Source organism: Dama dama, chromosome 13 (assembly GCF_033118175.1).
Source record: "Dama dama isolate Ldn47 chromosome 13, ASM3311817v1, whole genome shotgun sequence".
Lineage (NCBI taxonomy): Eukaryota > Metazoa > Chordata > Mammalia > Artiodactyla > Cervidae > Dama > Dama dama.
In genome coordinates this window covers 30,635,835-30,650,303 of record NC_083693.1, presented here as the reverse complement: position 1 = coordinate 30,650,303, position 14,469 = coordinate 30,635,835, and the positions used below count along the sequence as shown (strand labels likewise).

Below are 14,469 nucleotides of genomic sequence, written 5' to 3'. Positions count from 1 at the left end.
TTGCTGTGCTCATAGTCTAGTTCCAGAGAGCGGGGACTACTCTCCAGTTGCAGTGTGAAGGCTTCTGTTTGCGGTGGGCTTTCTCGTTGCAAAGCACAGGCCCTGGGGCAGGCGGGCTTCAGGAGTCGCTTCGATGTGGGCTCAGTAGTTGGGGCTCCCGGGCTCAAGAGCACAGGCTCAGTAGTTGTGGCCCACAGGATCCACGGCATGTGGGATCCTCCCAGACCAGGGACGGAACTTGTGTGTCCCATACTGGAAGGTAGATTCTTTACCACTGAGCCACCAGGGAAGCCCCACTTATTATTATTTTTTTTAATCAGTATGTAAGCTATACAAAAGGGGAAATTCCCTGGTGGTCCCGTGGTTAGGACTCAGCCCTTTCATTCCGTGGACTGGGGTTCCATCCCTGGTCAGGGAACTAAGATCCTGCAAGCCGTGTGGTGGCATAGCAAAAAAAAAAAAAAAAGGTGTACAAAAGTTACAAAGAGGAGAGGAAAGAACAACTGTGTACCTGCCCTTCGGCTTAAGAAATTAAAAAAAAAAAAAAAAAGGAACGAAGATTTTACCACTACACTTAAACGTTCCTGTGACTTCCTCCCCAGTTACAGCCTTTCTCCAACCCATATTCTATGCTCCTGAATTTGGTATTTCTCACTCCTGTGCCTTTGCATTTATTGATGCCCTCTGTCTCTCTAGATATATTTATAAGGAGATACTGATATATATCCCTAAGCAATGTATACTACTGGTTTGCATAAACTTGTTTATGTTGTATATAAATGAGTAGCAAGGTTAAGAATTCTGTACCTCCCCCTCCCCCATATTATGTTTGTGAGGTTTTCCATGTTGAACTTAGTTAATTTCCTTACTTTAACATTCAGTATATAATTATACCACATTCACCTGTTTTCCTGACGATAGCTATTAGGTCATTTCTGGTTTTTGCTGTCGCAGGTATTTCTGCCTATTTTGGGTACATCTCCTTGTGTATTTTGCAATATGTAGGAGTTTATCTGGGTATACACACCTGGAAGTGAGATCCTGAGGTCACAGGGTGAGTGCATCTTTACCTGGATGTTGCCAAATTATTCTCCAAAATGACTGTACTAATTTCCACCATCACCACCAGGGTGTAAATATTACCTTTACTATTTTTTCTTGTTGGCCCTGAGTTTTACAGACTTTTGAATTTTTCAAGTCTGATAGGTGTGAAATAACATCTCATTGTGGTTTTAATATGCACTTTCCTGATTAGTCTTGAAGTCTATGAGTTTATTGGCTGTTCAGTGAATTCTGTGTTCATAAAGTATCTATTCTTTAAATTCCCTTTAAAACACTCCCTCTCCAGGAAATATTTCCACATCTCCGCCATCAAGCAGGTGGAATCTCCATAACCCTTTCTATTGTATGTCTTGGGTTTCACTCACTTTTTTATTTTACCTTGTACTCTGTTTTGTGTACCCATCTAAAGGGCAGAGCCTATGTTTAACTCAACTTTATGACCTCATTAGTACCTAGTACAACATTTCATAAAACTTTATTGAATCAAATCATTCCTCCCCTGCTTATAAAATCTTAGTTGCCTATTGTCTACAGGAGAGAGTTGAATCTCCTTAGTGGAGCATGTAAGATCCTTACATGGGCTCTGGAAACAACTTTCCTTCCTGACTCTCCTCTTGAGATGACCATACCTTCTGCCCCAGATTCTGGATTCTTCATCCACAATGAGGTCCCAGTACTCAAATGTCTGGCTTCTCTCCTCGCAGTCAGGATGCAACGTTGATCCCATCTGTTTTAGCTGCACATCAGATTACTAAACAGAAAAATTTAGGGATCCTGAAATTAAAAGCTTGCTTTTATTGATGAGCAGGAGTTTTGCCCTGAATATGTCATTTGAGTACTATGTGTATATATATTTCTTTATCCAGGTGATTTAGGCTCAACTGAAGAAAACCCAAAGCACTTAACTTCAACACCTTAGCCTAGAGTCCAAACCTGGACACAGCCTGCCCTACCTCTTCAGAGTCAAAGGCATATCACAAACAGAATATATGAATACATGTCCAATCCACATCGTATCTCCTCAGCTGATTCAATTTAATTCAGCAAATACTTATTATACGCCTATGACATCCAGGCCCAGTCCAAGGTGCTAGGGATATAGATACAAACACAACAGTTCTGTCAAGGAACACATAAGGTAGCTGAAGGAGACCGACATACAGACACACATTTTCAACACAAAGAAGAACATGGGAGCCACAGAAGGGCTGTCTTTTTTTTTTTAATTTCATTTATTTATTTGACTGCGCTGGGTCTTAGTTGTCCCACATGGCATCTCTTTTTTTTGACTGCATTGGGCCTTCACTACTTCATGTGGATTTGCTCTAGTTGTGGCAAATGGGGGCTACTGTTTAGGTGCCGTGTACGGGCTTCTCGTTGCTGTGGCTTCTCCCGTTGTGGAGCACGGGCTCTAGAGTTCATGGTCTCAGTAGTGTGTGCATGGGCTTAGTCGTCCCGCAGCATGTGGAACCTTCCTGGAGCACGGATTGAACCTGTGTCCCCTGCATCGGCGGGCTGATTCTTTACCACTGAGCCACCAGGCAAGTCCGAAAGGGACTATGCTGAGAGTCAAGGAAGACTCCTTGGAGGAAGTGTCACTTAGAGCAATTGATATATGAATAAATAGATGACTATAAGGCAGGGTCTTAAAATTAAACTTTCTTTAAGCTCCCTGTATGAATTCTGCTGAACTCCCCTAGTGACTCAGTGGTAAAGTCTTAACCACTGGACTGCTGGGGAAGTCCCTCCTCTTCCTTAGATTGGAGAATTCTTCTATAGTTGACCCTTGAACAACTCATGGGGCTTCCCTGGTGGCTCAGTTGGTAAGAAAACTCACCTGTCAGTGCAGGAAACATAAGAGACGTGGGTTTGATCCCTGGGTCAGGAAGATGCCCTACAGAAAAAAGGGCAACTCACTTCAGTATTCTTGCTTGGAGAATTTCATGGACAGAGGAGCCTGGTGGGCTACAGTTCATAGGATCGAAAGGAGTCGGACGCAACTGAGTGAGCATACACGCACACACACACATATTCACAGTTCCTCAGCATCTGAGGATTCAGTCAACCACCAACCATGTAGTTCTGTAGTATTTACTGTTGAAAAATACTTGCATCTTAGTGAATCTGTGCAGTTTAAACCCATGCTGTTCAAGGATCAGTTGTAGTTCTTGCCTCATAGGCCTGTTGCAAAGATCAAAAAGATAGTGCACAAAACATCTAGAAGTGGACCTGGAGGACATTCATCACAAGTTAGCTATTGTTACTAGTAATGAACTGTTATCCTTGTAGATGTTTAAGAAGCTTGCCATGAGGGAAACCAGCTCATGCAGGCTTATCTCAGCATCCAGGCCCATGAGGGAGTCTGGTGTTCTTTGCCCCATTTACCCTTCTCTCCACAGTTTGGTCTATCTACCTCCTGAACAGATGGATCCTAATGTGTTTCTTGATAGTCCTTGTATTGTCCTTTGTCAATAGCCTGGAGACTGCAGTAATGCCTTGTGGCTTATTTTAAGCCCAGTTAGGAAGTCAGTGTCCCAACTCCTTGCTGTGCTGACTTCCTGGCTTTCCTTCTGCAAATTCTGAGCCTGTCGCAGTCAGCTGTCCCTAGACCAGGACATGGATGTTCAGAAATGTTTGCTGAAAGGTTTCCAGAGGCAATTAGGCATGCACAAGAACTGAATGAACACCTTCTCATTGACATGCTGTCTATCATCTGTGAGCTGGTGTTGAATGGTGATTTGTCAGAGATTTTAGAATCAGAAAGACTTAGGCTTGATTTCTCATCCTGATTCTTATGACCTTGAGCAAAGTACCTCACCTCTTTGTGCCTGTTTCTCATTTATAAAAATGAGAATAATTATATCTTTTTCATAGGGTTATTGTGAGGATTAAATTAGACAGTAAAGCACCTAGCATGTTTCAGAACATGGTAAATAGTTGGTGAGTGAAGTGAAAGTGTTAGTCTCTCAGTTGTGTCTGACTCTGCGGCCCCACGGACTGTAATCCGCCAGTCTCCTCTGTCCCTGGGATTCTCCAGACAAGAATACTGGAGTGGGTAGCTGTTCCCTTCTTCAGGGCATCTTCCTCACCCAGGGATCGAACCCAAACCTCCCACATCGCAGGCAGATTCTTTTAAACAGATAGTTAAAAAAATTTTGCTCCTTTCTGAAAAGCTGTGAGGTTGAAGATGTGTCAAAAGTCAAAATACCTGACAGGAGATATGCCCAGACACAAGGTCTGGAATATCTAAATACTTGAAGTGCAAGGCAAACTAGGTTTTCTTCCAATGAAGAAGTAAAGGAGAGTTAAATAGTGATAGATAACACTTATGGTTTAAAAAAATATTTATTCATTTATTTGGCTGCACGGGGTTGTGATTGTGGCATGCAGCATCTTTAGTTGCAGCATATGGGATCTAGTTCCCTGACCAAGGACTGAACCCAGACCCCCTGCATAGGGAGCACTGTCTCAGCCACTGGACCATCAGGGAAGTCCTTAACTTAAATCTTAAACTTAAGGTTTAATGAAGATGAAAACTGACTTTTGATAGAGACCCACTTCATGGTATTCTGTAATTTGCTGTGTTGACCCCTTTGTTCTACTCTAGTCTTAGGTTACTTACCCAAGTTGTTCAGTTTATAGGAAGACAGAGAAATGAGTTCAGAGACTGCATAGATCAAATGGAATACTCACTTTTATTATTGGTTATAGCTGCTCAAGGAGAAGGCAATGGCACCCCACTCCAGTACTCTTGCCTGGAAAATCCCATGGACGGAGGAGCCTGGTAGGCTGCAGTCCATGGGGTCGCTGGGAGTCAAACACGACTGAGCGACTTCACTTTCACTTTTCACTTTCATGCATTGGAGAAGGAAATGGCAACCCTTCTTGCTGTGTTCTTGCCTGGAGAATCCCAGGGATAGGGGAGCCTGGTGGGCTGCTGTCTATGGGGTTGCACAGAGTCGGACATGACTGAAGCGACTTAGCATAGCTGCTCAAAAGACTCATTATGGAGATGATCTTGTAAGAGAGGAACAGGGTGCCCAACTAGCTCATAGTTCTTTTAATGCAAAATTTTATCATCAGTATATTTGGCAATACAACTTGTGAACCACTTTATTCCCCTCGCCGTACATGCAAGTGTCCTAGGTCATATGTATTAGTTTTCTACTGAATTCTGAGCAAGCTTGACTGGATTTTTTGCTCAAGACTTATAAGACCAAAGTAAGAATGTTTACTGGACTGGGCTCTTACTTTGAGCGTCTGGGGAAGAATCTATTCCCAAGCTCATTTAAGTCGTTTACAGAATCAAAATTCTTGGGTTTATAGATCTGAAGTCCCTGTTTCCTTTGCTGACTGTTAGTCTGAGGTCACTCTCAGTGCCTCAAGGCTTTTTTCAGGTCCTTCCCATGTTGCCCCAACCATCTTTAAAACTGGCAATGGCCCATCAGATTCTTTCTGTGCTTTGAATCTCTTTGACTTCTGCTACCAGCTAAAGAAACTCTATTTTTAAAGGGCTCATGTGATTACCTGGATAATCTCCCTACCTTAAGATCAACTGATTAGTAACCCTTCATTACGTCAGCAAGAGCCCTTCAAAACAGTCCCTAGATTAGTGTGTGAATGGGTAACCAAGGGCAGAATCTTGGGCACTGACCTTAGAATTCTGCTTACCAGAGCATAGCTACGGCCCCCTGAAAAGCTATCTGTCAAATTCCTTAACCTTTGACCTTTAAGCGTATTGAAAAGCTATAGCCTCAGATTTTCCAGTCTCTTGTAAAAGAAGCAATCTGCATCCAAGCCCTATATGTATTCATACAAGAAAAGGAACCGAAGCAGTAAAAAATGTTGCTATCTAACCTAAGGAATCCATCCTTCTGGAAATTTTCTATATGAACTATGTAAAAAGCAAATCTTAAAATTCCAACTGTAAGTATGCTGCATTTGTTGACAATTCACACTGAGTTTATTTACCCAAATTTCTGTCTTTGAGAAGTTAATGACCTGTCTGGGAAGATCAACAGGTAAATAACTTATTGTGATCTATGAGTTAAGTGCTATAACAGAGCCATGTAAAAGTACACACTTCTTGGAACTGAAGACATTTTTTACAACTTAAAAATTATTTTGATTAAACATTAAAAGGAAAATAAAGTCAGATTTCCTTCATCACAGCATATTATATAGGATATAGTGTCAAATGATAGAAGTATAATTTAAAATAATATACTCATTAATATAAAATAAAATAGAAATAAATTTAAATTAAACTTAAATAAAAAAGAAAACAAAACCTCTTTTATGCCTATACACACATACATACAAAACATTTGGGAAAAAGTTCACACATTAGATTTGAATTGGTTCTTTTGAATCATGAAGTTTGTCTGAAGTCATCTGTGAATGATTACTGAAGAAGGGACCTACTCAAATTCAATGCATTATTTCTATCACAGTTTGGAATATCTCGAAGACCATCCATTTCATTTAAGAGATTTTTGCAGGAATAAAATTTCTGGTAGCAAAGGCTATCCATGGAACTAACATTTAGTTCTCAACTTATATTTTTAAAGAAGAGGAATTAGTTTTTCAATATCTAGGGCCTTGTACCTCATTCACTGGAACTGAAGACATTTTTAATTATCTTCCAACAGCTTTTTGGGACATTGAGAATATCTTATCAAATGTATATGAATTTAAAAAAGTGATTGACAATAGAGTATATTTATCACTGGTATTTAGGCTTCCCTAGTGGCTCAGACAGTACAGCATCTGCCCACAATGCAGGAGACCTGGGTTTGATCCCTGGGTTGGGAAGATCCCCTGGAGAAGGAAATGGCAACCCACACTAGTACCCTTGCCTGGAAAATCCCATGGATGGAGGAGCCTGGTAGGCTACAGTCCATGGGGTTGCAAAGAGTTGGACATGATTGAGTGACTTCACTTTTCACTTAATCACCAGGATTACTTACTAGCTCTTCTCTAAATCAAAGTTGGAGTCAAACTTTTTGTGAAAAGTCTAACTCTATTTGGATCCACTTAGCCATTCCTAAGTCAACAACTGTGGCTCAGATGGTAAAGAGTCTGCCTGCAATGCAGGAGACCTGGGTTCCATCCCTGGGTTGGAAGATCCCCTGGAGAAGGGAATGGTTATCTACTCCAGTATTCTTGCCTGGTGAATTCCATGGACAGAGGAGTCTGACAGGACTCCTGTCAGACAGGACAGGTTACAAAGAGTCAGACATGACTGAGCGACTTTCACTTTCACTTTAGTCATCAACAAGCATGAATCTATCATCAGTTCCAGCTCTGAAAGTTCTCTCTCCTTTTCTGAGAAATTAGCTAAATTAACACATCTGCAATAACAATTATGGTACTTTCCCATCAACTTCTTTACCTGGCAGCTGGCTAGTTTCTTTTAATACTGATTGTAAGGCTGTCTGATTTCAGAAGTATTAAAATGTGAAAAAAATTGGGACTTCTTTTTTTTTTTTTTTGAAAACATGCAATTTCTAAGTGCTATGGGAAATAAACGAGGAAGTGATTAATTTTGCTTGGGGAAGAGGTGACATTTGAGTTGAGTCTGGGAAGTTGAGCAGGAGTTTCTCAGGCAGATAAGAGGCTAAAAGCTATCCGAAGCCAAGAGAAATCTCTATTATGGTGTTTATCTGAACCTATTCTGTTAATATTGCTCCACTCCCATGAGTCTGTAAATTCCTTGAGGTCATGAACCAATTCTGTCTCCAAAACAGCCCATTAGCTCATTTTTGGGGTCATTTAATTATTGTTTACTTATTCTTTTCATATTTACTAACTTTATTCATATATATACTTACTGAAAAAATAATATTATGAGTAGCTTGTTGTAGAACTCTTGGTAAGTACACAGAGGCAAATAAATCTCGCACAAATCTGTTGTAAATCCCCATTTGGAGAAACCACTGTTATTATATTGCTTCAGGCCTTTTTTTAAAAATTCATATGTACATATAATCTATCTACCTATACTTTTAAAGCAAAAGTGGTATGTTTATTAGTTCATAATGTTATTTTTACTTAACCATCATATTAAAAATATTGATCACTATTTGCCTACCCATTAAAGGAAATAATGTCAACTCATAGTTTTCTACTCTTAATTGACTTGATCTCATGACCCCAGCTGATTGAACTAAAGGCTTGGCATCTGACCCAAGGACAGCCCACCCCTAGGTGGTCAGAGACATGCTCATGGGGTGAAAAGATGAGCTGGGCCAATCAGATGTCCCTGGATCATGGAATTGGGCAACCGACATCCTCAGTGGAGCTGATGATGTAAGGACGCCATGGCCTTGCATCAAATAGAGGTTAGAGTTGTGAGGGAGCAGAAAAAATTAGAATGGAGGAAGCTGGTTGTCAGAGAGAGAGGAGGGTAGAACAGGCCTGTGGCAAAAACCAAGATGCCCAGATGGACAGAGCCATGCCATCAGGCTTCTGTTAGTCCTATTTTTTTCTTGCTCCAGTATTCTAGTCTACACATGTTTATTATAAATACTTCCCTTTCAGTCTTCTTTCCTCTAAAGATAACAAAGTGGGTTTTTTGAGTTCCCTGGTGGTCCAGTGGTTAGGACTCAGTGCTTCCACGGCAAGGGGCATGGGTTCGATCCCTTGGCGGGGGGGTGGGGGGGTGGGGGGGGTGGGGGGGTGGGGCGGGGCGGGGTAGGTACTAAAAGCCCACATGACATGAGGCAAGGCCAAAAACAAGAAACAAAGAAAAAAAAAATAGGCGTCTATTTCTTCAAGTCTGACCAGAACCATAAATCATTACTTATGGCTGTATAGCATCCCATTGTGTGGAGCTGCCATTACTAAGTATAAACCAAGCAAACAGAAACAACCTAGTGATGGGCATTTAAGACTTTTCCAATAAGCATCTTCATCATCAAATTTTTTCACGTTAAAAAATAACTTTGCTACAATATATTCCAAGAAGTGAAATTCCTTGTTTGAAGGATGGCTGTGTAACCACAAAGTTGGACTTCAGAAAGATTGTATCAATATACAGCCCAATCAGCAGTGCATGAGAAAGGTTGCTTTTTCACCCTCTTGCCAACAGGATCAATTAGGTACTGATGAATCTATTTGCAGGGCAGGAAGAGATGCAGGCAGACTTGTGGACACAGCAGAGGAAGAAGATGGTGGGACAAACTGAGAGGGTGGCATTGAAACATATAACAATGTGTAAAATAGATAGCTAGTGGGAAGTTGTATAACACAGGGAGCTCAACCTGGTGCTATGTGACAGCTTAGAGGGGTGCGATGGGATAAGGGGTGGGACGGAGGTTCAAGAGGGGGGGGACATATGTGTACTTAGGGCTGGTTCGTGTTGTTATATGGCAGAAACCAACACAACACTGTAAAGCAATTATCCTCCAATTAAAAATAAATAAAAAAAAAGAAAACGTTGGTACTCTGATGTCAGTTATGACCATAATGTACATTTCCCTGAACTTGTTTTCATTGAACAGGCATGTGGATTCTGTCATTAAACAGACCTGAACTTGAGTTCCAGTTCTGCCTGTTGCTGTGTGGCTTCAGTTGAATTACTTAGTTCTCCATTTTCTCATCTTTAAATTGTTGAGATAATATTTCTTTGTTAGGATTATTATAAGGTTCAGATGAGAAAATAAATATAGCATACAAAGTCCAGTAAAGCCTCAGTACATTTCATTTATTTACTTAAGAAGAATGACAATTTGTGACAATTAGATAAAAGCTATTTTAGATATTTGAAACTCAGTGGGATATGAGCTTAAATATTTAATACCTGTTGGAACTGTATGGTTCAAAACTTCCCTGGTAGTCCCGTGATTGAGACTTCTCCTTCCAGTGCAGAGGGTGGGGGTTCCATCCCTGATGGGGGAGCTAAGATTCTGTATGCCTCCGGGCCAAAAAAAAAAAAAAAGCAAAACATAAAACAGAAGCAATATTGTAACAAATTCAATAAAGACTTTAAAAATGGTCCACATCAAAAACATCTTTTAAAAAAGTGATTTTGTTTTGAAAAGCTTGAGAAAGAACTAATTTCTGGGGAGGGAGGATCCGGATGGGGAACACATGTAAATCCATGGCTGATTCATGTCAATGTATGGCAAACACCACTACAATATTCTAAAGTAATTAGCCTCCAACTAATAAAAATAAATGAAAAAAAAAAAAGAACTAATTTCTGAATTTGTAACAAATTAAACCTTTGGCCATTTTTTTTTTTTAAATGGAGGTATTCTGTACTTACAGTTTATCAAGTATCTCACTGTAATATTTTAAAGGAAGAATGGGTAAAATGAAAGTTGCTAGAGCAAAAAGCCTGGAGTCAGATTGTGAAGTGGCTTATTTGGCATGCTAAGGAACTTGGACTATATCCTGAAGAAAGTATTAGGAAAAGACCATAATAAGGAAGAATACGACCGCATTTGCAGTTTAGAAAGAATAGGCAAGTCACTGCAGGGACTTGGCTGGCAGAGTGGAGAACAGAGATGATGTAATCACAGTGGAGACAGAGACAAAAGCAAGACACTTCAGAAATAATACCAATTGCACATAAGACATGAGACAAGGAGTCTGGTGTGTCCCGACTGTGAACTGAGCACTACTTATAGCAGTTATTCCCTGAAGTTCGGATCTGCTAGGGTTGGAAAAACTGGGCTTTAGTAGATCTCCTGGTGATCACTGGGATCTTCTGTGAAACTTAGATGTAATATTGTGAACTCTTTTCAAATATGAGTTTTAAACATCCTGAGCAATTTCATTCTGTGTTCACAAATATAATTCCTATCTGTCTGGAAAAGTAGTTTAATATGGAGGAGTTATATACTGGATCGTTGTAAGAGAAGAAAAAACTATTGTGATTTTATTTTGTGGATTGCGTCCTCAGATGTCATAATTAAATCTTAATGTTTAAACTAAAGCATACCTGTGTTCAGAGCATGAGTTCTCTTAATGGAAGGTCACAACGGCTACCAGAGCTTGTGATAGTGCCCAGAGCTGCTGGCTGGATTTCAAGCAGGAGCCCCACTATCTGTGGACTAGCCTTTATACTAGATTTATCTTTTAAATCAGGCACCCAAATAGTTAATATTTTCAATAAGTCTTCAAAAAAGAGAGGTTGAGTCCTTGGGACTGAATTTTTAAATTATATTTCATAAATCCAGATAATCTTATAGTTATATCAGACTTTTTGTCAATTAACAGTGCCTAATGCTGCCAATGTAGGAGATGCCTCCTAGGATCCTGGGTGGGGAAGATCCCATGGAGGAGGAAATGAAAACCCACTCCAGTATTTTTGCCTGGAGAATTCCATGGACAGGGGAGCCTGGTAGGCTACAGTCCATAGGGTCACAAAGAGTGGGACAAGCCTGAGCGACTGGGCATACACAATAGGGATTATAACAGGAGCAGGGTCAGGGTTCGACCCTAAGTGTCTGCGGGATTCATAGGTTAAAATGTCCACTACACAGCCGAAAATACTGAACTGGGGCTTCTAGGAAGTCTGGTCTGAGTTACATGTTTACGACTCCTCAGCAATTTAAGGTGAACGTGCATAAAGTTATTCAGAAAAAATATGGGCAAAGAAAAAACTGAAGAGAGCTGAGGACAGAATTCCGTTGCATACCAATATTTTAAGGGCAGGCCACAAGCTGCAAGGAGAGGAGGCACTCCTAAAAAGGTAAAGAGTCCCCTAAAAGGAAGAACTTGCAAAAAACAGTGGCAATGAATCTAGGGGAAAGGAAATCTGGACAAACACAACACTCCGGCTTTAGCATCCACTTCTCAGATATTAGAGAGGTTAAGCAGTTCAACTCCAGCGACAGCTGGCGAATCTGGAAGACCTGACGAAATCTGGGAGAAGTCTCGACTGCCAGTGTGTGCGGCCCCTTAGGGCAGTTTGGGTCCTGCATGTGTCCACAGGAACACACTGGGCCACTTCAAAGGAGGCCTTCCTTGAGCCTTTTGGTGCAGAAGAATTTGGTTAGGCGGGAAGGGGAACGGAAGATGCCCACGTTTTTTGTGTCAGGCTACAGACACTGGCGGCATTTTGATAAGTGGCGCGGATAGGGCGGCGGCCGGCGAGGGCAAAGATCCAAGGCCCGGGCGGGTCTTCTCTGTCGAGAGGAGGTTCCAGCGAGTAGGGCTGGCGGGCAGGCTCCGCCTTCTTCCTTCCGCCTCCAGAGGGCGTTGTGGGTGCAGGGAGGGGGCCAGGGGCGGAGCCGGGAGGCTCAGGCCCCGCCTCCTTCCGCCCTCTCCAGTCGGCGCGGCAGGGCGGGGACGCTGGGGCGGGGACGCTGGGGCGGGGACGCTGGGGCGGGGACGCTGGGGCGGGGCCCGCGGGTGGGGCCGGCGGCGCGGGGCGGAGCCTCGGGGACCAGGGCAGCCCGCTCACTGTGCAGTAGCTGCCGCCGCCGCCGCCCGCGCCTCCAAGGTCTCGCCGCTTCCTGAGCAGAGACCCGGGCTCGGCCGCCATGTCCTCCGCGGACGAGGTTGACGGACTGGGCGTGGCTCGGCCGCATTATGGCTGTGAGTGTGGGCTTCGCGGTGCGGGGGTCCCGGGGAGGGCTCTCCGTCTTCCCCTGCGCCGTTTTCCCGGGGGGCTGGCCGGGCGGGTGGGGCAGGGCGGCTGTGGGCCGTGCGGACCCGGAAGAGCCGGTGCGACGGGGTGGCGGGTGGCGAGGCCCCCAGCCCGCACCCCCTCGGTGTCCGAGGCGGCAGGGAGGACCCCGGCCGCCCCCACGCCTGGTCCCGGGCGCTGCGGCCGGAGGGCCCCACCCAGCGCCTCTCGCCGCCCAGCTCGACCGAGATTGGGGAGACGGCCTAGGGTGAGGTGGCAGGAGGACGGTGCAGGGCGTGTCCCGGGAACCGGAGCCCCGAGACGCGGGCTCTGCTCTGGCTTCGCGGGAAGGCGCTGCCCGAGCGCTGCCTGCGGGTACATCCAGGGTCCAGACCTGCCCGGCCCCAGGCTAGCTGAGAGGTGCGGCCCTGGGCAAGTCACTTCAGCTTTCTCGGGCTTAGTTCCCTCGACAGGATTTCAAAAGTGAAGACACAAAAAAGAAAAAAAGAAACATACTTCTGACTTCCTCATTTTCCGAATCTCATTTTCTGTCCCTGTCCTGGGACATCACTGAACTGCAGGTGGAATAGTTACCGCTGGCCAAAGGAGGGCCTTTTGGAGTCTTGAGGTTTCCGATTTTATTTGATATTCTGAGAATAGTGTTTTTGGCTAATTTCACTCGACAGTTCTGTGCGAAGTATTATGTCAAATTTGTGACGTTAAAGCTGAGTAAGACCAGACCCTGCTTTCAAAGAACGTTTTAATCAGGGAGGCAGACAGGTGTAACTATCTAATGTTAATAAGGAGGGATAGAGATAAATATGTCATGTGAACCAACCAGGCTTAAAAGGTAATGTGGATGAAGAGGAGGGGTTTGGGGACGGCAGTAGGAGCACAGATGGGACATTCGAACACAGCCTTGCAGGATGCTGTGCATTGTGACAGGGCAGGGTGGGGCAAGACATGAAGGTGAAGCGGAAGAGCGTGAACTAAGTTAGGGAAGAGAAGAGCGCTCTGTGTGTTGGCTCCTGAGTTGTGTGGAGTACACAGTGGTGGTGGTGGGGGGAAGAGTTACCAAAAGTAGTTGCGGCTAAATTGGGAAAGGCATTGAATGCCAGCCCCAGCACTTAGGCATTTTTTCTGTATCCTGGATGCCTATAAAGGAAGCAGGTTGCTTTGAAGTTAATCTTAGGGGCTTTTGATACAGACCACCTGGGTTTGAATATAGGCCCCATCATTTATTAGCCTTGGGGCAAAGATCACTCAGCCTCAGTTTCCTCATTTGTAAATCATTTGATAATCACAGGATTGTTGTGGGGCTTCCATGGGAGAATGCATGTAAAATGCACAGTACAATTACTGCCACTTAGGTCTCAATGATTGCTGGCTTTAGTGATTAATAAAAAGGGAAAAAGCATGAAGTGCTCTGGATTGAGAGTCTGGCAGATAGATCAGCACAAATTTGGACCAAAATCTCAAGTCATATAGTACATATAGTACATGTTCATAATATTGGGGGTGTCCCAGGTTGCTCATCAGTAAAGAATCCACCTGCCACTGTAGGATACGTGGGTTCAATCCCTGGGTCAGGAAGATCCCTTGGAGAAGGAAATAGCAACTGACTTCAGTATTATTGCCTGAAGAATCCCATGGACAGAGGAGGCTAGCGGGCTGTAGTCCCTGAGGTTGAAAGAGTCGGACACAAGTTAGCAACTGAACAACTGTAACAACTGTACAATATGTTATTGTACTTAAAAGTACAATAACATAATATTGTACTTTTAAGTAATACTAAGATGAATATATAACAATTGAAAAATGGTTCC

At 43.3% G+C, this 14,469-nt stretch overlaps 1 protein-coding gene across 1 annotated transcript in view; it reads left to right on the top strand.

The window, feature by feature from the left end:
- Positions 1-12,457: 12,457 nt before the first annotated feature.
- IQGAP1 (IQ motif containing GTPase activating protein 1) overlaps positions 12,458-14,469 on the top strand; it is a 103,565-nt gene continuing 101,553 nt past the window's right edge. The window contains exon 1 of the mRNA XM_061158766.1: positions 12,458-12,612. Coding sequence (XP_061014749.1) covers positions 12,558-12,612 — 55 coding nt within the window. The 5' untranslated portion in view covers positions 12,458-12,557. The remainder of the gene's footprint in view (positions 12,613-14,469) is intronic.